This window comes from Grammomys surdaster, unplaced genomic scaffold, assembly GCF_004785775.1.
Source record: "Grammomys surdaster isolate TR1022 unplaced genomic scaffold, NIH_TR_1.0 126051, whole genome shotgun sequence".
NCBI lineage: Eukaryota > Metazoa > Chordata > Mammalia > Rodentia > Muridae > Grammomys > Grammomys surdaster.
The window spans coordinates 5339146-5363475 of NW_021620862.1; the positions used below are offsets into that span (position 1 = coordinate 5339146).

Consider the following 24330-nt stretch of genomic DNA (forward strand, 5'->3'; position numbering starts at 1 on the left):
CTAGGGAAGAGGACAATTTATAAGTGAGAGATCTAGCGGACTGAATCTTGGGCAGTCAAATCCAGAGCTCCGGGTTCAGAACATTTCACCAGACACCCTGCATATCTCTTAATTTTTTTTTTTTACAGGATTTCTTTTTTTTTTTTTTTCCTTTTTTGTTTTTCAAGAGAGAGTTTCCCTATGTAGCCCTGGCTGTCCTAGAACTGACTCTGTAGACCATGCTGGCATGTAACTCATAGAGATCCTTCGTCTGCCTCTCAAGTGCTGGGATTAAAGGCATGTGCCACTACCACCTGGCAATTTTGACAGGAATTTAAAACCCAGTTAAGGCCCAGTGTGGTGGTGGCATAGGTCTGTGATCCCTGTAGTGGGGCTAGAGGTACAAAGTCAAGATCGGGCAATTCTGTTCCACACAGCAGGTCCTCGTCGGAAAAGAGTCGAGTGGCCCATGTGTCTATGAAGCTTACTAAGTCAGAGCATGTTTGCAGTTCTCAGCTGGCTCATTTTCACTGTTGGCTGGGCAGTAGATACTCTTTCTTCTTCTTCTTCACTATGAAAGCAACATCAGTCTTTAACTTGTGTAAACTAGATTCAAGCAGGTCCTCCAAGTCCTTCAGCATCTGTGACTGCTGGTGCACAAAAGGCCGAAGCATTTGATCATCTTCCTACAAAAAAGAAAGACGATGGACTTCTTAGGACTGGATTAAAGAGTACTCCATGCATGTGAATGGGGCGTCCAGTAACCGTGCCCATGTGGCCGAAGAGCTGCATCAGAACGCTACGCGCAGTCAGTCGTGACTGGCTGGCTTCAGGAAGGCCATGTGAATCTACCAAGAGGATTCGATAGGCCACAGTTTCAGACTGGAATGTTCTATATTCTTTCAGTACTGTAGCCATGCAGAGGCTTGCACAAGGACTCCCAGATGGATGGGAGTCCTCCATGATGGAAGCAAGTACCCCTGAGAAGGGGTTTGGAGGAGCAGTGACATCAGCAGAGGGGGAGGGTGCAGGCAGCTGACATTGGCACTCGTTTGCTTCCTGTGCTGTTAGAGGTCTGCCTGTTGGGATCCTTTGCCCATTGCTTTCCCCCAGTGAGTTTCCCAGGTTCCCTTTCACATTTGGAAGGTAATCATTTGTATATTCTGAACACGAATACTTGATGTTAATTATGGGCTAGCAGTCAGGAAGTTTTAACTTTAGGGCACTTTGGCTTTTAGAGTAAGGGCTGTCCATCCAGTTAAAGTCCATGAAAATATCCCCATATAAAAGCAAACCAACCTAAAACGTTTTAGATTAGCGGTAGTCAACTATGGTACAAATTGCTTATTTCTGTGTGTAGAGTAGGGATGAGGGTGTTCACAGGTGCGCCTTGAGGAACCTTGGGTCAGTCTCAGTTGTTATAAGGAGCAGTCCACCTTGGTCTTTGAGACAGCTCGCTGTCATGAAGCTCACAGAATAGACTAGGCTGGCCCCTGCCTGTCTCTCCCCAGGACTGGGATCTGACATACTCACTGCTCACTTGGGCTTATTTTTTTCTTTTTAAAATGTAGTTCTGGGGGTCAAAGTCAGGTCCTCACGCCGTGGTGCAGGCACGCCACCAGCTGAGTCACCTCCCCAGCCCCCAGGGATTACTTAGCTGTGTATTGAGACCTTTCATCCAGAGAGTAGTCAGTGTCAGCATCTATGGCCCCAAAGGAACTCCCAGGTCTAGTTACTGGGAAGGCATCTTCTTAAGCAGGGCCCTGCCTCAGCCCCTCCTCTCACACACTGTTGTTCTCCCAGAAGCTGCTGCCAGCCTGGTCTTCAAGACCAATTCCTTGTCCTTTCTGAGAAGCTCTGCCCCTTAAGGCAAACCTGGAGAGTGGCAGTTGTGAGGGTTTGGTCATTCGTGTAAAGTGCTTAGGGTACAGGCATACGCTCCCATTGCAAGCCTCGACCCCTTTCCAATCCTTAGACTTTGTATTTTCTGCCTCACTGTGCTGACTGAAACCTGAAATTGCCAGCGTGGATTAGCCAGAATCTGTGGCTTCTCCTTGTTAGAACAGGAAAGCAGTCAGTCATTAGTCATGGAAGCTTCCTAGTTTGCCAAGAGTTTGTTTTGTTTTTCAAGATAGTGTTTCTCTGTGTAGCCCTGGCTGTCCTGGAACTCACTCTGTAGACCAGGCTGGCCTCAAACTCAGAGATCCGCCTGCCTCCGTTTTCTGAGTGCTGGGATTAAAGGTGTGCGCCACCATGAGCCCCTAAGGACCCACACTTTTAAAGAACTGTCAATTTGCTCATCTGCTCACACATCTCATGGCTGTGCTATCAAACCTTTAGGTTAAATGGGGCGTGGTTTGCGTGTTTGGGGAGGCTGGTTACTCACAGGAGGTCTGCATTGCCTCAGCCTGAGGAGCTGTCCTCTGGCCACGCTCATGCCTCGATAGAACACCTTCAGAGCTCTGGCCAGCTCTGCGTTGGACCTGGCTTGCTGAGTGCACACTTGCTTAGTCTCTCTAGCAGCTGTCACTGTAGCTCCTTCTGGATTATCCGTCTTCTGGGCTGCGGTGAAGAAAAGGTTGTTTTCATCAATATCCACACATTTCTGTACTTATTTGTTTTTTCAAGACAGGGTTTCTCTGTGTAGCCATGACTGTCCTTAAACTCACTCTATAAACAAGACTGGTCTCGGACTTGGAGACTGACCTGCCTCTGCCTCCTAAGTATTGAGATTATAGGCGTGTGCCACCATGCCTGGCTTTGGTAACATTTTATATTTCCACTAATCAGTCTATTTCTTTGGACCTACTCAAAGATAGCTCAGGGCAAAAGAAAAAAGTTCTAGTTTGTTGTTGTTGTTCATGGTCTAATATATGAACTAACTCATTAAGATTTCCTGTTCCATGGCTGGAGAGACAGCTGAGCAGTTAGGAGCCTGGCTGTTATTCTAGAGACCCCAGGTTCAATTCTAAGCACCCACATGGCAGTTCACAACCGTGTGTAACTCCAGTTCCAGGGAAGGATCCACCTGATGCCTCTTCTGGCCTCTGTGAACACATATACACTCATACACTCAGGCATACTATATATATATATATATATATATATATATATATATATATATATATATATAAAATGTATGTATGTATGTATGTATATAGTGTGTGTGTGTATTTCTTCCTATTCTAGACAAATAGCGCATCCATCATAAACATGGGCGTTGGGAGTGAGGTGGAGCACTCCCGCGGTCTCGTCTCTCACCCTGTGGAACAGAACCAGCTTTTTCCAGTGATGCCTTGAGAAACACATTTTCTCCTCTGAGGGTCCTGTTAATGTCTCTCAGCAGCTCCATCTCCTCCTCTGACTTGAGCAGCTTCTGATAAAGTTCTGGCACCTGGTTTGGCGTGATCTACAGAGGATGAACCAGCTCAGCCTGTTGTGTAATTACCTGCAGAGCCTTCCAGATTAGTGGTTCATACTGTCTCGTGTGAACAAGGACGGAATGGGGAAGTGGGGAGAGGTTCAAATCCCTCAGGGCACACAGAAAGGCACACAGAACATTGAAGGAATGTTCTCTAAGGGGTGGTCACCAAGACTGTTCAGTCCCCTGTGAGCTGCCTTGTGGACATACCTGGCCCCCATCCTTCACACTGGAAAATGTCTTGGTGTCTACGATGATGTGACCTTCACCTGTGAGTAGGACGTCCAGCTGAGAGGCACCCAAGTGAGCACAGCCTTCTGCAGTGTGGAGAGACCAACATGGAAAGGCTTCTCCACGGGCCAGCTCCCGGTGAGCTGAGCTGAACCAGGTCAAAGCCAGAAGCCTGGCAGAAGATAGCTCTTACCCACTGCTCTACAGACCCGCCCGCCTCCCTCCTCTCCCTCTGCAGCATTAGATCTGGTTGAGCAGTACACAGTAGGACAGAATAAGTAATAAGTGGTACCTTGGAGGCCCCACAAGTCGACAATGAGGGCATTCGTCAGTAAGTAATTCAGAAACTCTCGAGACACACCCAAGGCTGCAAAGTGGACCATCTCTTCAATTCTGGGATTCACGCTTTTCCACACAGGTTTGGTATACAAAGTGTTTGGAAGATCATAAATCTTGTACCTAAGACAAGAATATAAAACAGAATTGAAAACTAGAAGGGACATATTTGTGGAGAAAATAATCAGACGAGCCCGGTGCAGCTAGCTAAGAAGTTGCCTACAGTTGACTCTTGTGATTTCTGACTCAGACACCTGTTATTCAGCATGACTGTCACTCCATAAAGCTAGTATAACAAGGAAGAAAGGTTTTCATAACTATGTTGACACTCTATTGGATGCTCTAAAATGCTGCTTCACCAAGTGGTGGCGACACATGTCTTTAAACCCAGCACTCAGGAGGCAGAGGCAGGTGGATCTCTTCTGAGTTTGAGGCTAACCTGGTCTACAGAGCAAGTTCCAGGACAGTCAGGGCAACACAAAGAAACCCTATTAACAAAAACAAAAATAATTAAAATGCCAAATTTCCTTGGGAGGCTTTGAGTAATTTCTTTTTTTTTATTTTTTAAAGATCCCTTTATCTTTCGATATTCTTTGAATCTAATGAACTTAGCCCTACCTAGTTTATCTGTACATTTACTTAAATAGTACACTTTTGATGGATTTTTTGTGACAATTAAAATGTCTAACACTGTAAGAGGCTCAGTAGCCATCCAAGTAACCTGGGGGGCCCTGTGGTTTCTCTACTTTCTTTTTCAAGTAGCCATTTTGTAGTTGAACAAACAGAAAAACTAAGAACTTTATGAAAAACTCACTTTTTAAAAAGAACCGAGGTCCCACCAGGAGCCCCACAGGTGGTGTGTGCAAGTTTACATGAGTGCAGATCTCATACCCCATCTGAATGCCCCGGGTTGCATCTTCCTTTAGCCACTTGACACCAAGGCACTGGACGATGTGAATCTGGAAGTCAGTCCTCCTGCCCAATAGCTCCAAGGGGTCGATAACCATATCTTCCTCACCATGTGCCCTTACAGACAAGAGCTGAATGTCAGTCTCCAGATTAGGCTAAGTCCAGGATAGTTAGCATTCAAATGTCACAGAAATGAAAGCATCCTAAGGAGATTGCCCTGAAGGAGATATTACCCCAGGCGGTAATATCCACTGTAGAATCCAGTAACTGAACAGCTGGTTCTGAATTGTGCTTCTGGGAAAGATATCATCTCCAAGAGCTCAGAGCCCAGAAAAGGGTACAAACATCTTCATGCAGCGAATGTATATGGTGAAGGCTGGGGTTGGTTCCCCTGGGGAGGAGGAAAAGCCAGATGCCTTCTCAGATTCTGCAGCCCAAGTTTCGATCTTCCTTGATGAGTTATTCATGGTCCAGAGTCAACATCAGCCCTGTAGCCTCAGAAACTGATTTGGACAGCTTTCTAACTGGAGACCTCTCTCCTGTCAGCCATGCCCATGAAGTCTGAAGCTTACAAGAATGGTGTTCATTTTCAGTGTGACTGTTGGGCAGCCTAGACAGCCAAGGTAGCCACGTGACCAGCCAGTGGCCTGAAGTCCCTATAGACACTGAGTTTGGTCAGCTTGGCCCTTTAGACCCAGGATGTGGAGGCTCTCCTCCGCTTTTCTCAAGAGGGTTTCTTCTTCATCAAGACAAGAAAGGATACATTGGATGTTCGTATTGGGACCTGCCAACCTCTGTGCTTAGGATTGCTAAAACATTTTCACTTATATATAAACACCCTATGGCCTAAAACAAGAATAAATAAAACTGGAGTTCAGAGACAGGGGTCTGGACACCTAACCTGAACCTGAAGCCAAAGAGCAAAGTTCAGGCCTCTGCCAAGAATGGAAGTGGGTGAGCAGAAACTGACTTTGTGCTTCTAGCTCTGATGCCTGCCTCTGGGTGCCAGGAGCAGGCAGTGGGTAAGCATGACCACAACGACATAGGCTTCTTTCCCAGCCGTCACTTCATGGTACCAACCCAGGGCTTCGGGTCCTCATGCGGAGTTCCTCAGCCCATCTGCAGCTCTGTGGAATGTCCTCATGCTTTGGTTCCACAGGGCAGTGCTGGGCTGCTCCAAACGTTGAGCATCTGACAAGTATCAGACTCAGCAAGACCAAATCATCAATGAGCTCTGTAGGGGTGGTTCTGATGCTAATGTCCTGTTCCCCAATTGGTTCTTGATCTATCAGTAAAGAAGCCATGCGCCAATTGCTGGGCAGAAGGAATAGGCAGGACTTCCGGGTCCTTGCAGGAAAAAACAGTCAAGGAGAAGGAGAGGGGGAGAGGGAGGGAGGGAAGGAGGGAAGGAGGGAAGGAGGGAAGGAGGGAGAGAGGAGATAGTTTGCCATGCTTTGGAGAGAGAAAACCTAAGTAGCCACGTAAGATCTCAGGCACAGGTGGGCGGTTGGGGGTGTTTAGCTGGGACTAGGTGTAATTGAACAACTAAAGTTGGGGCCAGGTGGAGAGTGCAGACCTAAGAGTATGCTAAGAGTAAGGGCGTGCTTCTCCAGGCAGGAGATAAGCAGCATCCGGCAACTGTGCTAAAAAGGCAAGTAGAAATTGAACAACATGTGTGTCTGTGTTTTTATTCGTGGATTCTAGGGAAGCTGGGTGGGGGCTGGCAGTGGGCCCATTGCCAGAGCTTCGGCAGAGCAGCAGAAGCTGCCCACACACGGCAGAGCTCGAGCTCTTGTCTCACCAGTAACCACTTCAGGGACCAAGCTGACCTCCCTCCCCTTCGTGAGAACTTTCTGGGAAATGGCGGTGACTCACCATCCTTCTGGGGAGCAGGGGGTGACTCGAATGTGCAGCACTGCCTCCTCTAGCCCGTCACAGTTCAGAAACTCTACCTGCTCCTCCAGCATCGTGCGGTGAGCCAGGGACTGCAGCCAGACATGTGCCGAGCCCAAGTGAACAGCCTCCACAGGGTCCCAGAAAGGGTCATCTTCCTGAGCCACGTGGCTGTCTTTGCTCTCTAGAAAACGCTCGTAAAGTTCCTCCATCAGGAATTTCCTATTGATAAACTTGGCCTTTGACCAAATCCATACCTGAAGATGCAGAAGGAGGTCACCCAGGGTCTAAGTTACTTTTTTTATTTCTGTGAAGAGACATCACAACCAAGGCAATTTATAAAAGAACATACTTCAGAAGGTTTCAGAAGGTTAGTCCATGGTTGTCATAAAGGGAGAACAGCAGCAGGCAGACAGGCATGGTCCTGGAGCAATGGCTGGGGGCTTTACATCCTGATCCATGAGGTGGTGGCAGGGAGAGGGAGGGAGGGAGGAAGGGAGAGAGAGGGAGGGAGGGAGGGAGGAAGGGAGAGAGAGGGAGGGAGGGAGGGAGGGAGAGGGGTAGAGAGAGGGAGGGAGGGAAGGAGGGAGAGAGAGAGGAGGGAGAGAGGAGAGGAGAGAGAGGGAAAGGGAGAGGGAGGGAGAGAGGGAGAGGGAGGGAGAGAGGGAGAGGGAGGGAGGGAGGGAGGGAGAGAGAGAGAGAGAGAGAGAGAGAGAGAGAGAGAGAGACAGACAGACAGACACTGGGAAGACCAGGTCTGGCATGAACTCTTAAAACCTCAAACCCCACTCCCAGTGACACACCTCCTCCAACAAGAACATACTAATCCTTCCCAAACAGTTCCACCAACTGGGATCTAAACACTCAAACATATGAGCCTATGGGGGCCACTATTCAAACTACCACACCTGTGTGTTGTTTCATTTGCTGCTTAAACAATCCATCTCTTGTTTTTACCAGTCTGGTTCTCCTAATGAGTGGGGTTTGGGGAAGACTGAGAGAAGGACACAAACTCTATTTTAGGACCAGGCCTAATGTCAAAAGGGAAGTCAGCCATTCCAGAAACTGACCATAAACCCTCCCTAAGTCATCAATCCCAGGAACTAGGCTGTAAATCACCAACTCCAGGAACAGACCATAAATTCCAGGAACAAGGCCACAAAATCCCCCATCCAAAGAACAGCCTGGAGATAACCACAAGGATGAAGAGGTATCTCAGAACGAGGCATAGGTGCTGGCAGCCTTATATAGTATGGGTATCTAATCCTGTGGTTAAACATTCATGTCACAGGAATGCAGTCCACTGACCACCTGGACACAAGCCGATCAGAAACCAACCCATACAATATCCCCAGCATCCACCAATAAAGTTTTAGATCACCTAACCCTAACTAAAATTCCCCTAGTTCCTTATAAAAAGGCTTGTGTGCCTTTGTCATTCGCTGCCATTTTTGTAAGTGGCCAATCCTTGCATGCAGGCTTCTTGATTCACGAAATAAAAAAATCCTTGCCAATTGCATATGTGACTGGTGGTCTCTGTGCTGCACTTTTGGACTTAAGAAGATCACATACTGGGCTGGAGAGATGGCTCAGGGGTTAAGAGCACTGACTGCCTTTCCAGAGGTCCTGAGTTCAATTCCCAGCAACCACATGGTGGCCCACAAGCATCTGTAATAGAATCTAATGCCCTCTTCTGGTGTATGTGAAGATAGCTGCATTATACAGTGTATTTAGTAAGTAATATTTTTAAAAAAAGATCACATACTATTCTCATCAGACTTAGCTTATTTTTTTTTAAAGATGTATTTATTTATTTTCTGTATGTGGGTACACAGTTGCTATCTTCACACACACCGGAAGAGGGCATCAGATCCCATTACAGATGGTTGTGAACCACCATGTGGTTGCTGGGAATTGAACTCAGACCTCTGGAAGAGCACTCAGTGCTCTTTTTTTTTTTTTGGTTTTTTGAGACAGGGTTTCTCTGTGTAGCCCTGGCTGTCCTGGAACTCACTCTGTAGACCAGGCTGGCCTCGAACTCAGAAAACCGCCTGCCTCTGCCTCCCAAGTGCTGGGATTAAAGGTGTGCGCCACCACCGCCCGGCACACTCAGTGCTCTTAACCACTGAGCCATCTCTCCAGCCCTCCAAACAGCTTTCTGAGGCCCTTCTAAAACACCAAATTTAGTGTGGGGAAGTAGAGCCAGAGAGACAGTGTGTCCGATTAAAGACAGAGAGGTGTGAGCCAAGGTGGGTTGGTGGGGGTTGGTGGGGTCTAGAAGCTGGAAAAAGCAGGGAAATAGATTTAAGCACAGGTTTTCCTTGGAATAAAGGGTTCAGCAAGACCTTTGTTGGGCTAACAGCCTACAGAGAGCTAAAGTCATAACCTAAAGTCACATAGTGAGCGACAGAGTTTGCTATAGACAAATAGACAATAAATACAGGACAGTTAATCTACAGACAGCAAGAAATGTCTCAACAGCAGGTGCACAGCCTTGTGATTAACCCTTGCCTTCCATCTTCCTTGCAGCTAAGCACAAGTACTTTCATCTGTTTTTCAGAAGCCCACAAAGGGTTCTGCTCTTGTTCAGGAGTTCACCCTTACCCAACCACCTCCCCAGTGAGCAACAAGTCTAAGGAATTGCTGCCTCTCACTGGGCAAAGGCAGGGCCTCTGGGAACACCAGCTCTGGATAGAACCATAAGCTGCAATAGAAATTTTCTTGACTGAAAATGCACCATCAGAAGTGGTATCAAGTAAACCCAACAACTCTTCCAGGCAACTAGAATAAAAGTAAAAGCAAATGGAGGAGGTATTCTCTCCATGAATGTTACCTTCAATGGGACAGTTGAGGGATAAACACAGATTTTTCTGTCTCTTTTGGCCTCCAGGCCTGTGAAAGAGCACCATATAGAGATGTGTTTTTTTGTCTCATGCACACACACATGGGCACATGGTCACCATTACTATCTGAGTAAATTTCCAGGCTTTTTTTTTTTTTGAGAAAGGTCTCTTTCTGTATTCCTGGCTATCCTGGACCTCACTATATAAACCAGGCTAGCCTCAAACTCAAGAGATCTGCCTGCTTCTACCTCTGCCTCTCTGCCTCTCTCTGCCTCTCTCTCTGCCTCTCTGCCTCTGCCTCCTGAGTGCTTTGACTGAAGGTGTGTGCCACCCCCACCTACCCTCCCTTTGTTTGATACTAAGGCTTGTGAGTCATGTTAAACGTGGACAGAGGGTCTTCAGTGGGCTCTGTGATAGTTAACATTGATTATCAACTGACAAGATCTAGAATCATCTAGCAGACAAGTCTCTGGCCATGCCTGTGATGAATTATCTAGGTTAGACTAAACTCTGGGGAGGCCTGAAGTGATTATCTAGGTTGATTGATAGGGGAGATACACCCTGAATAGCAGCAGCAGCAGCAGCACCATTCCATGGGCTGAGTCCCTGTACTGCGGGAGAGGGAAAGCTAGCAGAACAGAGAGTAGTCATCTGCTAATGTAGATGCTGTGTGACCAGCCGACTGTCACATGTGACACAAGCCCCTGTCACATGACTTCCTCCATGATAGACTCCACGCTCAAACTGTAAGCAAAACCAAACCTTTCCTCAAGTTCCCGTTGTGCTTTCAGAGCAGCATTCATAGCTAACTCAGCATGTGCTGGCTGGTTTAGTGTCCTCTTGACAGTTCTCAGAGAGGCGGGAACTTCGACTAAGAAAGGCCTCCAGAAGAGCAGGCTGGAGGCAAGTCTGAAGAGCCTTCTCTTAGTGTCGATGTGGGTGGACCGGGCCCGTGGTGAGTGGAACCACCATGGGCTGGTGGTCCTGGGTTCTATAAGAAAGCAGGCTGAGCAGGCCGTGAGGAGGAGCGAGCCAGTGAGCAGCACTCCTCTATGGCCTCCCTGTTCCTGCCCTGCTTGGGTTCCTGCCCCCACTGCTATCAACGGTGAACAGCTTGGAGGAATAGGAGTGAAACAAACCCTTTCCTTACAGTGTTGCCTTTGGCGATGAGATCTCATCAGAACATCTATAATGCCAACTAAGACACATTGTCACTAGATCCCAGGAACTGGCACCACTAAAGACAAGGAAACACAACAAAGGGTGCCCAGACTGGACTCTACTCAGAGAACATCTGGTTTCTCATCTAGGACTCCTGGATGCAACAAAAATCTCCTGTGTACTTTGGAAGCCTTCTGAGAAGGCTTGTATCTGTCCACTGATGGGGGCGGGGGTGTCTTACCTCATGAGTCCCTTGTTTGGTCACCTTCACCATGACCTCTTTCTGGAGGTCATAGCCCTTGGAATCTGACAATGCTAAATTCTTCACTTTCAATTCCATTTTAAGCCCCTGGTAAAGAAACATTTCACTAAACAACCCCTGCTCCAAATCCTTTGGCAGCTGCTTCTCCACTCTTCCTAGCCTCGGGCTTTGAGTAAAAGAACACAGCCCAGATCATCTTGTTCCTCAGAGTTCCTGCCAAGCTGGATGGCAGAGCACCAGAATTTCTTAATGCTATCCTGAAAATATTGTTTGTATTTCCTAAGTCAGCTAATTCCCTCTCAAGGCTCCTGCTGACTGGGATCCTGTGTCCTGGGAGCTAACCTGGTCCCCTCTGTGGCATGAGGTGCTGGAGAGGTGTTGGGCTCCATCAGAGGTAGCCAATTGTGGCTAGTAAGTGGCCATCAGATGCTAGTGGCTCTGATAAGTAGGGCAGGTGTTGAAGCTGGCTGGAGAGCCCTGAGAGTGTAGTTCTGTTACTAGCTCTTTGTGCAGTCGGAGAGAACGTCTCATCCTTCTCTAGACCTTGAGGGTCTTTCAGGACCTGTCTTTACGCCATCATTTGGGTGTCAAAGGTTACCTTCTTCAACTCTTCACTCATCTGATTTGCTTCCACAACCAGTGGCATGAGTTTGATGTAGTCCTGAAACACAGCTAAGATGCTGGGGTTGGTTTGGTCATCTCCAGGGCTCGAAGAATCTAGTGAGAGTAAGGGAGGAAGCGAGGCTGTCACTTGTTCTATACTTTTAAGCCACCCATAAACCCACACACTCAGCTGTTCATTCATTTTGGCATGATTTTTGTTGTTGCTGGGATTTTTAGTTTTTCAAGACAGGGCTATCCTGGAATTCACTGTGTAGGCCAAGCTGGCCATTAACTCACAGAGATCCTTCTGCCTCTGTGCCATCAATGCCCAGCTCCCACTGTTCATTTATACAGCTGCTTGTCATGGCCTTGAAATCTTGGCTATTCTTGTTCTTGATCTCAAGACGCTTAAGTGGGTGTAGTTCTGAACTGTCCAGGAAGGAGGGTTAGATGAAGTAGAAGCTGTGGGCCAGAGGAGGGGCTGGGGATCTGTGCTGAATCCTCCATGGTGCAGCAAGCACCCTGTTCTGACTTCCGTTGTGTCTGGGTGCCGTCGAGGAATGGTTATAGCAATGGTGAAAGGCCCTAATTCCAGATTTGGGTGAACACTGCCTCGTGTCAGGACCTGTCTGCTCTTTAGAGATCCATGTCTGTGGATCACATGCTACCAATGCCTCAGAACCTCCCAGCAGGCTGCCTCGAGAACCCACCATCATTGCTGGGACCTCAGTGCATCAGCCCAGGTGGATTATTTTGCTTATGATTGTGTGTGTGTATACAGGTGTGCATACAGAGACTAAACGAAGATATCAAGTGTTCTCCTCTACTGCTTTCTATCTCCTTCCCTTGAGGCAGCATCTCTCCATGATCTCAGACAAGCAGTCACTAAGCCCCAGCAACCTCCTTGTGTCTGTCCCATGGATGGACGATGGTATAAACCCACGTCCTCGTGGCTATGAAGCTAGCTTTCTTAAGCACAAAGCTGTCTCGCTAACCCTGGTCTTGGATTTATATCAAGAACTCCAGTGGAATGTGGACAAGGTGCCACACATCTGTAATCCCAATCCTGCATGCAGAGACAGGTTAACAAACTGATACCAGCTTGGGCTACATGGTGAGTTTTAGGCTAGCTTTGGCTACCCAGTAAGATCTGAAAATCCAAAACAGAACTATATATGGTGGCTCATACCTGTAATCCATCCCACTTTCCCTCATCTAAGGCTTTATTAAGGCAAACAGGGTGTAGATGCCTCCCTCTGAGAAGCCAGCATATCACAATGATCCCAGCAGGGGCCAGCCAATCCTTTACACGTGATCAGTGCTGAAGGGAGATGGGTGTGTAGGTGTTAGGAGCCTCAACCTTCAGAGTGAAGGTCGGTGAATGGGCAGAGGGTGGAGCCTAATACACTCATCTAGGAGGAATCCTAGATAGTACAGGGGTAGAGGGTGGGTTGAGGGCCAAGTGAGTATCTTCCACTCAGAAACCTAGAGCTGCAACTCCTTCCAGACCAAGGCCTGGACCTCGGCCACCATCATCTCTCCAGCCCAGAGCAGGCTCTCAGTGCATGCTGTCCCCTGTCGGCTGAAGGCTGTTATCTAACCTACTGATTTCACCCGAGCATTCTTGCCTCTACTCACTATGTGGAACAGCCCCCGTACTAAAGTTCACAACGTGGACCACGCTCGCCCTCATGCCTAAGGGCAGATTTAATGAGTCAAGCACACCACTGAGACGTATCCAGTTCCCTAGTTCTATGAAGGCCATATCTGGGGGCTGAGGATGTAGATCAGTAGTAGAGCACTTGTCTAGCACGCAAGAACACAAAGCCTTGAGTTTTATCCTGAGTATGCACAGAGAGAGAGAGACAGGGAGAGAGAGAGAGAGAGAACAAGCTCACACCTTAACTTTCTGCATACTGTCCTCTGACACCATGAAAACAGTTGCTTTTATATTTGCCCAGGATGATGCCAGAAGGCAGGTCGAGAAGCACTCACCAAGCATGTCCACACTCACGCCCTCAGCAGCTGCTCGCTCTAGCTGGAAAAAGTCATAGTCGAACCTGCTCAGGTCTTCAGCACCTCGCTCAGAGGGAAACCCGATGTAGAGGAAGGCACTGTTGGATCCCAAGATGATGCGGTCCTGGGGGGAAGAGGGTTGGGAGCAAAGGCCTGGCCTGCTCCGGGGCTGGGTTTCTCCTTAAGCCACAGAGGAGTGAAACCACCGTGGTCAGAACCTCAGAGGAAAACCACAGGGGTTCTGTGGAGTGCACTCTGGTCTCATTCAGATTAGGATCTCAGAAGTCCTCAGAGAGGGCAGAAGACTATGTGGGTACAGACGCTACGTGGGTTTTGTTGGTGGTGGTGGTGGCGGTGGTGGTGGTGAGGTAGACCACACTGCTGCTGGTCCACTAAAGGGAAGTCCTTGGGACGGGGCATGTGCTGGACAGTGAAGCCAGGGAGGGCACACCCCATGATTCTAAAAGGGGAGTGGCTGAGCCACCTGCCTGTCTTAGAGGCTTGTGGTTTCTGTGTGTAGTGATCGGTGAAGGGAGAGGGCTTCAGGGTAGCCACTGTGGTAGCAGAATGAATTGGGACAGAGGGGGACTGTTGTAAGTAGATGCTGTGTTACTCCCAAGGACAGGTTCTCTCAAGCCTCTGATGTCATAAAATGTGAGCACTGAGGAGGATCTTGGAGAGTGTCTACTTCCATCTTCCTTCAGTTATGGGTGATGTTCAGAGATCTGAAGTAATGCTCCCCAGACACAGTGGGTGGAGAACAGGTCTCTCACCCCGGACCTTGCAGTCTGGCAGAGGTGGGAAGCTCTGGGCCAGGGCCAGCCCCTCTCACTGTGACAGGAGCCATTTCACAAGAGAGCTATCCCCCCCCCTCCCTCCACCACCACCGCCGCCACCATCTTGAGGTATCACTGATGCACTGCTGTGGCTGGGCCAGGAACCTACCAGATGCTGCAGCTTTGTCCTGTTGGTGACAGGTACCCCATTAACAATGACTTTGCACTTGCTGTATGGAGCGACTGTCACTTTACCATCCAAATTCACGAAGGAAGCATGTTTATCTGAAATTCTAAGACAGAAATTTGATGCAGTCACCCAATAGATTATGGCTTGTGGGACCATAGAATCCTGGGTGTTCGGTCATGCCCCCAGAGCCCTGCCACGAGGTCTCCAGGTCACAAGTAGAGGACCGGGAAACAAATCTCTGCCTCAAGATTTCCCTGGCCCCGCCCTTGTCCCCTGCTTCCAATATATAAACAAACCGCTTCCGCCATGTTTCGGGAGAGCCTTTTTACCATCCAAACTCGCCGTCTGTTAATAAATCAACACATCTTAAATCTCCACATGTCTCGTGAAATCCTGGACTCATTGCGTAAGCCAAAACCCACGCCACGGGGCGGGAGTGGGAGAGAGCTAGCGAGCCCCGGACACTTTCTCCTGAGAGCCGAGGTTCCCAGAGCGCCTCCGCACGCTGCTGTGCTCTCGCTGGATGCTCTCTGGCCGCTTTTGTTCGAGCTCCCGCATCTTGTCTGGCGAGTCTCTGCTCTCGGGACTCTGCAGCCACTTGTAGCAGAGAGTGCCGCCGCCGGCCGAGGTTGCGGCTCCCGAGACCGCCCTGACATCTGCGCTCGGGACCGCCCCCGCGCGACCCGGGCGCGAGATCTGCCCGACTATGGCTGGTTGGGTTGCACCGTGAGATCCACAGCTGAGGTCAATGGGGAAGCTCCTGCTGCCCCCAACACCACACAGTGCTATTGGAGGCTGCAGGGCCCAGCCATAGAGGATGCAGGGAGTTGGAAGATAGTGAGGATGCTATTCTAGTCATGGAATGGACCCCAGCTGTGGCCTAGAGCTGCCAGGAACCTCCAGACATAAAGACCAAAAGACAAAGCTGTCGATGGAGAAATGAAAGCATGTTTCAACAGCCAAGATGTGGAATTAAAGCCCTGTGTCCATCACCAGGTAATAAATGTGGTATATGAACACCAGGGAAAACTGGCCAGAAAGATTCCTCTGAGGTCAGCAACGTGGGTGCAACTGGAGGCCATTATGAAATCAACCAGCTCCAGGACCAGAAAGACAAATACTCCGTTCTCACCCATTTGTGGAGGACAAGACTTATTTCAAAGAAGTAAAGAAGAGTTGTCACCACAGGCAGAGAGGATGTGAGGAGATAGTTAATGGCTGAAAGACAGAGAACTCCTGGTTCTGTAGGATTATGATGCTCAAGGTCATTAGCTGGACATTTCAAAACCCCTAGTACCTCTGATGGCTAACCACTGTATGCGCATTCTGAACCAATAAAGACTATAGCTCACACTGTAGATACAAATGTATATGGGGTCAATTAAAACACATATATGTAATTTTTAAATTAATTTTAAAGCTGCTTCAGTGAGGGCTTTAAACACAAAGACATGAGGATGCAGCCACCCAAAGGTGGGATTGTGAAGGACCCTCCATGTGTGCTTGGTCTTTCCTCTCCCCTTGTTTCTTGCTCAATTGCCTTGCCTGTGCTGTGGAGTTCTGCCTTACAGGCTCTAACCATTGGCGTTCCTTCTCTCCCAAAATGAGCATAAGGAAACAGGAAGTATGCACCACACTTCACTTCCAGGGGCACTCTCACGTGATCACTCTAGAGTGAACACTAGAGTGAGAAGATGCTGAGGGAGGCCTGGGAACTTTTAAATATTGCCCATCCAACTGGACTTACAATCTGCCTTACTCATGACTAAATTGGGACAAACCTGACAACCTAGCACTCAGGGGACAAGACAGGGGGATTTCATATTTGAGACAAACCTGAACTACATAGTGTGATCCTGTCTACAAAAAAGCCAAAACCAAACAAGACAGATGTCCGGGCTGAGAGGTCCTGGTCCTCTAGTTCGGGACTCAGGTGTCCTTACCCAAGGCCTTGAAGGCAGATGGCATTTGAAGTAGCCCGACCAACATCACAGGAGCCTGGAAAGAGTCAGGACAGTTTATCGTCAAAAATTGTCTTCCTTTGGCCTTGATAAGGTAATATCTCTGATAGTTTGAAAGTGGCATTTCTTTCCTCAGAAGAGTATTCGAAGAATTTGTTTTCCCACTGGAGCTGTCAATCATAACAGCACCCAGATGTGACCCTGCTTTACGTATAATTGTTTTACTTTCTGCTTTTTTTTTTCTTCTTGGGATTACCAGCTTGGTGACAGTGCCACTTTCTTCATGGGCCTTAGTCCTCAGTAACCCACTGAGGCTGGTCCACGCTTCTTAGAAGCTCTATTTCTGTGGTAGCTGACCCCTTGAGGTATACAGTGTCCCCCACAGCTCCTGAGTGGGTGTCCTCCTGACACCTATCTTAGACATTCATAGTGTCCCGAAAGGGGAGTACAGGTGTCAGCTCAACTCTGCGCTCTGAATTCCAGCCCATTCAGTATCATATTACTGGAAGCATTCAGAGCCATTCCAAAGGCTGCCACCCCCTCGGAAACCACTAGACAAAAGTTCGATGTGATCAAGTGTGGGGGATGGACCAATAACATGCACTAAGGAAAGAAATTCCAAATTATGGTAACCTTGAGTGAGCTTAGTTACACTCTGAGGACTGAGAGAAACACAACCAAGAACTGTGGGGTGACCTCACTGCTGTGAGGCACCTGGGAAATCCAGATGCAGAAGGAAGAGTGGTGGTCACCCAGGGCTTAGGGAGGAGAGACAGGAGGTGGTTTTTAATGGGTACAGGGTTTTGGTTTGAGGCAATGATGGAAAGTTCTGGAATAGATATGGTGATGCACTGCACTCTCAAGAGTGGTTAAAGAGGTGAGCTTTATGTTATATCCTTTGTAGTGCAAATTTAAAAAAAATAAAAAGGGGGGAAGGAAAGGAGGAAGAGATAGAGGAAGAGAAGGAAGGAAAGGAAGAGGAGGAAGAGGGAGAGGAAGGAAAGGGAATCGGAGCTGGCCTGGGCAGGGCTGGGGAGTAGGGGAGCTGCGGAAGCAAGTACCGTTGTGAATGAAGAACTTGAGGACCCCCGTGAGCTGTGGGTCCTCGTTGACATTGAGGATGTGCGGGAGAATCTTTACCATCTGCTGCTCCTAAGAAGGCAGAGAGACGTCTGTCCCGGGGCCTCCGGAGGAAGGAGAGCTGTCTGGGCAGCTGTCCCAGGGACCTCACTTCCTTTAGTCCCCCACCAGCCATCTTCTACCGTCCCTCCCTCCTTTACCTCCGCCCCGCCTATTTTCCTCAGGCCCCTGGCATCCTCCTCGGGCTCCCTGCTTGCTGCCGGAGCCCCCACCGCAGCACAGGCTGCCGGCTGAGTGTGAGTCTCACCTGTGTGAGTGCCTCGTACTGTTGCTCCCACTCCCTCCGTGCCTTCTCCAGCAGCTGGGCCCAGGTCCCCCGGGTCCCCAGCTGCTGTTCTGCCCAGAAATAGGCTGAGTGCTCTAGAGAGAGGGAGGGACTTTAAGCAACAGACAACATCAAAGGCGAGATGCAGAGCAGGCAGAGAGAGAAAACAGCTGCTTCTGTGTGATTCTACGGGAAGACTCTTCTGCTCAGTCCTGGAGTAACTCAGACAGGATGAGAACTCGGAAGATGGTTCATGGGGAGCACGGAGCTCGGAGGTCCCTCTTTCTCTTTTTCACGCGTGCAGGCATGTGACCATCTGCTCACGGACTGGTCTTGCCATCCAACCAGAGGTTCAGAAAGAATGACAGATTTGCCTTACACGATTTTTCGTGTTTCACGTCAGGGTTTGTAAATTGTGGGAATTCGATCACACACAAACACACACACACCCACACACACACACACACAGCCTTGTGACGAGCAGAACCAGGCGTGGGCCACTGTATGTATCTGCTCTAACTCAGGCAGGCGCTTGGTGGCAGTGGGTACCTGAGGTCAGCCAGTTGGCATTGGAAGCCTAGAAGTGTGTCCCTCATGGGTGCACCTAGCCCAAGGGAAAGCCTAAGGCCTTTGTTTCTTGTGACAAAGGAGAGTACAGTGATCTCAAAGCTGGAATTTCTCAAGGTTAAATCACTTAGTTAAGATCCTTAACAAAACTTAGGCCTTCCCTCCCACCCCATGTGCCTGGCCAGTCCTCCCTCCCCAGACGTGTAAGCCACCCCTCGGTCCTAGCCCCTGGGTGTCATCCAGCTCCAGGTGTGGCTGAGCATAGCCTCCTGACTTGATTTACCTGCTGCACCAGCACCCACGAATCCAAGCAGCAGAGCGTTCTCAGCCTTGGACGTTCTCACCAGTGGACAGGTGTTGATCACAGCTCTGTTTCGAACCTTCTTAGCCCTGTCATATGCAATGGCAGACACTCTCAGACCCTTTTGTAGTTAAAACTCTAGCACCAGCCCTAGGGTAACAGCAGGCAAACTCAGATCCCAGGTGAAACCATGTCAGCTTTCACTAACCTGGTGTGTCTAGCCTTTTGACATTGTGATACTACATTGTCATCTACAAATTTCTTGGGCCACATTCATAGCTAGCCTGGGGTGGGCCTGTGGGTCACAGGCTAGACATATCTGCAATCATGAAGACCAAAACTGATCTCAGTAATATACATGGCTCACACAAACTCGCCCAGATCAGTCCAGTCCCCATGCTGGGCCACTGAACATCCTGGGTCCTGAACACACTTAGCTAATTCAAGAATGTGCTTTGTCAACAGTTAGAACTCTGGAAGTCATACTTAAACTGCTCCACTATGTGCCACAGGCTTCAGTCAACTCACAGGGTTTCTGTTGCTGTCCCCACCTCTTGTGTCACTACAGAAACTCGGGCATACCTAACCTGACTTATTCTTTGTCTGAAATTCGAATTTAACTGGATATCTTATGCTATTTTTATCTAGATGTTGGGGATTAAACCTACTTTACCTCAGGACTTCACCCCCGTAGCTGTCTTATGCTTTTACCATTTTATTTCACAAAAGAAATTTTAAACAGATATCAATGAGTCTTGTGCCAAGCCCAAAGTCCAGGACAGAGTGCTTCTCTGTGCACAATCCCTCCCAGAGATCTACTAGCCCGACTGTTAGCTAGGAACAGCTTGCCTCCTGCCAGGTGCAAGCCAACCCTCCTGTATAAGAACTACTCCAGCTTTCTCTCTCCCTCTCCCTCTCCTCTCTACTCTCTTCCCCTCCCTCTCTCTCCCTCCATCTCTGTCCATCTCCTATCCTCTCTCTGTCCCCCTCCTTCATTGCCTCTACTCCTTTCCCAGGTCCCCTTCCCTTCCCCCAATAAACTTCCTGTCACGTGCACTAGGCATGTCCCCTCACGGGGCCACTGAGATTCCCTCCCCCCACCCCCCTGCACATTATACCACCTTTTATAAAACACAGCAAAGATGGCAGCAATAGACAGGAAAAACGGAACATTCTAGACGTTGCTAAAGCTGAGGTTCCACAGACAGATCTGAACTTGCATTGCAGATGCTGGGAGAAAATGTGGTTTCCACATACAGGAAAGGGACCCCGACTGAGAAGTGTCTGATGGTCGGATTAGGAGAAGCATAATCTGCACTGTAGGGTTTTGTTATTTTGGGTGTTTTGAGACAGGATCTCACCTTGCTGGCTGGAGCTCAGACTCCCAGGTGCTGGGATTAAAGGCCACACACCACCACATTTAGGGACCAAGGTGTAATTTGTGAATGTCCCCGTGAGAGCAGCAGGCACAGCTGCTGAGCTAACCCCGGCATTCTTATTGCCAAACCCATCCTCCTCCTCCTCCCTCGCTGGCCTCGCTGGCCTCCTCCTCCTCCCTCGCTGGCCTTACTGTCCTCCTCCTCCCTCGCTGGCCTCGCTGTCCTCCTCCTCCCTCGCTGGCCTCGTTGTCCTCCTCCTCCCTCGCTGGCCTCGTTGTCCTCCTCCTCCTCCCTCGCTGGCCTCGATGTCCTCCTCCTCCCTCACTGGCCTCGTTGTCCTCCTCCTCCCTCGCTGGCCTCGTTGTCCTCCTCCTGGACTCCCACCCCAACACTAAGCCATCAAGTAGCTGAGAGCTGAAAGGAGTTGTGACTTAGGACACAGAACTCAATGACTAGAAACTGCCCACAAACTACTTACCTCTCGGCATATCTCAGCGTCGACAAGGTCTCCTCATAGCAGATGTCAGCCGGACTCAGGGCTGCAAGCTGGAAAGGCCCCGTGCAGACGTTCGTCATCAGGAGTTTATTACCACTGATGCTATCACAATAGCTAACAGCACTAGAGTACCTGCTTTGCAAGCGTGAGGTGCTGAGTTTGATACCAGAACCCACATGAATACGCTACGTGTGCTGGCACATACTTGTGAAGCAGATGCAGGAGGATCCATGGAGCTCACTGGAGACCCAGGCCTACGAGAAGCCCAGCCTCAAAGGAAGTAGATGGCATTCCTGAGGATGACCCTCTTGAGGTTGTCAATTCATACACACACACACACAGACACACACGCACACACACAGGCACCTCATGCACACACATGCTGATAAAAAATGCACACACATGCTGATAAAAAAAATAACTAATATTCACAAAACCGTTTACATTATGTAATTTTCAGCACTGTTTGAAATTTTACTCACTTTTAAAGAATTATTTATTTTATGTTGTATGAATGCTTTGCCTGCATGTAAGTGTGTGTACCATGTGTATGTCTGGCCCCCATGGAGGTCTAAAAAAGGCATCAAATACCTTGGGATTGGAGTTACAGATGGTTGTGAGCCATCATGTGGGTGCTGAGATTCAAAACTTGGTCCTCTGCAACAGCAAGTGCTCTTAACCACTGAACCATCTTGTCACACTCTGAACTTTAAATTATTAAAAAATAAACTTATTTTTACATTTATTTATTTGTGTGTGCGTGTGCATGTTCGTGCCACTGTGTCAGTCAGAGGACAACTTGGGAGAGTTGGTTCTCTTTCTCCACTCCATGGATTCCAGGAAGAGAACTCAGGCCGTCAGGTTTGGCCACAATCACATTTTCCTGCTGAGCCAGCTCACTGCCCTGTTTGAACTTTACAACCCAGAAAACTCTGCTCAGAGAAAACTACAACAGCTAAAGTCAGCCATATGATAACTGGCCAGAAGTGGAATTTGCTCCTGTGTGATCTTCTGGTCAGGGAGCTAAGCCCCTGGGAAGAAATCTACTGCCAAGAAGGGTTTCTCTTGACTCAGACCGCTAGAGGATTCAGCTCCTACAGGCGGGTCCTTAGGGAAGAACACCACGGCACACAAGGTGAATTTGGGATTGTTACTGCCTACATACACGGCAGGTCTTTCTTCTTTGCCAAATCCTCTTTGGAAACACTCTCACAGACCAGGACAGAGGTAGGGTATGCTTCAAGGTGAGGCAACACAATACTGTGGAAAGATCTCTTAGATTCCAGAGACTGGAACTTCTGCTCAACCTCACAGCCAAAGTTAATAATACACCGTGAGGTCACTCAAGACGTCAGGCTGCTGTGTGTTCAGCCGGCTTGTTCCGCCAGGCTTTAAAAGAACTATGTAACAACCAGTGGATCGCGTTGTCCACTGGCACAGCGATCTGATCCGGGCATCTGGAGCTCGGCCCCGCCTGCCTGTGCTCCCTTCCGGTGTCGCCGAGGCAGCTGGTGCCTAGAATTGGTACACAGGCTGCCGGTTGCAGTTTGGGCCCAAGCCCGGAGACAGCTACACCGAGGGATCGGAGCTGAACTCACGCCATTTTTCCAATATAGAAAAGGTTATAACAGGCCACGCATAGGAGACAAAGGACAACATCCGCTCGAGAGCACAAAAGCTATGTTTTTTTTCTCCAATTAGTCCCTCCCAACAAATAAAAGAATCAGAAACTGCTGCAGTGTCCTGAGTCGAACACCAGAGGGAGACAAAAGCTCAGAAAACTCCAGATTAGGGACTAAGGTTGGAAGTTGATATTTTGGAAAGAGATAGACACATAAAGATGATAAACATAATAAAGACCTTTTGGATTTTATATAATGCTATTTTATATAATGCTATTTTATATAATGCTATTTTGAACAGTTTAAAAGGGATGGATCTAGAGGAAATGGACACCTTGCCAGTTACAATTAGTGTATCTTTAAGCTTCACTCTTAGCCTAATAAGCATTTTAGGTTGCTATGCCTTTTTAATAAACAGGGCCTTAAAAAATCTTCACAAGCCTTTATAAAAAATTAAATTTTTTTTATAAAACAGAATGAAAACAATGTCAAAGCATTAGAGTGGAGAGAACTGAAAGTTATATATCAGAAAATGGAGGAAAATGGAGACTTCAGATGCCTGAGAAGCAGAAAAAGAAAAAGGATAAAAAAATTTAGAGACATTTATGAACAAAATTGAGGAGGATACTAAAATAATAAAGATAGAAAAATAAACATGAAAATTTATAGAAATTTGTAAGCAAAATTGAAGGGAGAAATTAAGATAATAAAGATACAAGAAAAGGAAACCAATAAAAATTGGAGAAGTCTTAGAAGAAAATTTACAACAAATTATTAGAAAAATTGAAGTACATACTAAGCTAGGGACAGAGGAAGGAAGGCTAGAACATAATAGCATCACCTTGTAACAAGACTACAAAAGGGCAGTTTATTTCTGTTAAAAAACAAACAAACAAACAAACATCACCCTAACATGATTCCTCCAGCCTTGATAAGAGAATTGGAAGGAGGTGAAGAAAATCCACAGGGTTATAGAGAATTCAAATGGCAACTACAGAGGCACAGGATTTAAAAAGGCTCAAAGAGCTATCTATGGCTTACATTCACCATTTGTCAAACAGATATTTAATAACTGGGCCATGGAATTGTATAATTCCAAAAGACTGGAGAGATATGATGACAGCCATCCTAGAGCCTGGCCCTCAGTTACAGTGGCTGACATTGTGGAAAGATAAGGCTTTGATTACTGTCCTAGAACAATGTCGCACAATAGCTTTAAATATTTGGGACAAGGTTGAACAACAGGGGAGAGTTGAATCATTTACAGAGATAACCCAGGGTTCAAATGAACCTTTCACAGACTTTTTACAAAGACTAGCCACAGCTCTAACTAGAGCAATATCAGATCCAAATGCTAGAGGAAATCTTAATTGAATCTTCAGCTTTTGAAAATGCTAATGATAAGTGCAAAAAGGCTATTAGACCATTAAGAGTAAGATCTGCACCTCTTTATGTCTGGATTGAAACTACTCTGGGCAAAGAAGCAAATGCTCACAATCCAGCTGTGGTTGGACAAGCACAGGAGATAAAGAAAAACATGATGCCCATCACTGTGGCTGTTAAAGATCAAGTCATTCCCTAAGTAACAGGCAACCAACCGATTTCTAAGGAAAAAATTTTCTAATAATGTCTTAGGGTTTCACTGCTGTGAACAGACACCATGACCAAGGCAACTCTTATAAGGACAACATTTAATTGGGGCTGGCTTATACGTTCGGTCCAAAATTATCAAGGTGGGAGAGTGCAGTGCCCAGGCAGGGATAGTGCAGGAGGAGCTGAGAGTTCTACATCTTCATCTGAAGGCTGCTAAGACTGGCTTCCAGGCAGCTAGGACGAGGGTCTTAAAACCTATACCCACGGTGACACATTTCCTCCAAGAAGGTCACACATTCAAATAGTGCCACTCCCTGGGCCATACATATTCAAACTGCCACAAATGGTAATCATTCTGGGAGACAATTTCCTTTGAATTGTAGAGG

The 24330-nt window shown here is 48.0% G+C and overlaps 1 protein-coding gene across 1 annotated transcript in view; it reads right to left on the reverse strand.

Annotated features, from left to right (window-relative positions):
• Positions 1 to 198: 198 nt before the first annotated feature.
• Positions 199 to 24330, reverse strand: part of LOC114610697 (kinesin-like protein KIF28P) — a 52071-nt gene continuing 27939 nt past the window's right edge. The window contains exons 8-23 of the mRNA XM_028755307.1: positions 20712 to 20779; positions 18837 to 18943; positions 17969 to 18081; positions 17643 to 17733; positions 16564 to 16618; positions 14600 to 14723; positions 13634 to 13778; positions 11634 to 11752; positions 11015 to 11122; positions 6752 to 7026; positions 4859 to 4993; positions 3924 to 4090; positions 3611 to 3717; positions 3241 to 3388; positions 2366 to 2541; positions 199 to 665 (exon numbers count right to left, since the gene is read on the reverse strand). Of these exons, the coding sequence (XP_028611140.1) occupies positions 507 to 665; positions 2366 to 2541; positions 3241 to 3388; positions 3611 to 3717; positions 3924 to 4090; positions 4859 to 4993; positions 6752 to 7026; positions 11015 to 11122; positions 11634 to 11752; positions 13634 to 13778; positions 14600 to 14723; positions 16564 to 16618; positions 17643 to 17733; positions 17969 to 18081; positions 18837 to 18943; positions 20712 to 20779 (2097 nt within the window). The 3' untranslated portion in view covers positions 199 to 506. The remainder of the gene's footprint in view (positions 666 to 2365; positions 2542 to 3240; positions 3389 to 3610; positions 3718 to 3923; positions 4091 to 4858; positions 4994 to 6751; positions 7027 to 11014; positions 11123 to 11633; positions 11753 to 13633; positions 13779 to 14599; positions 14724 to 16563; positions 16619 to 17642; positions 17734 to 17968; positions 18082 to 18836; positions 18944 to 20711; positions 20780 to 24330) is intronic.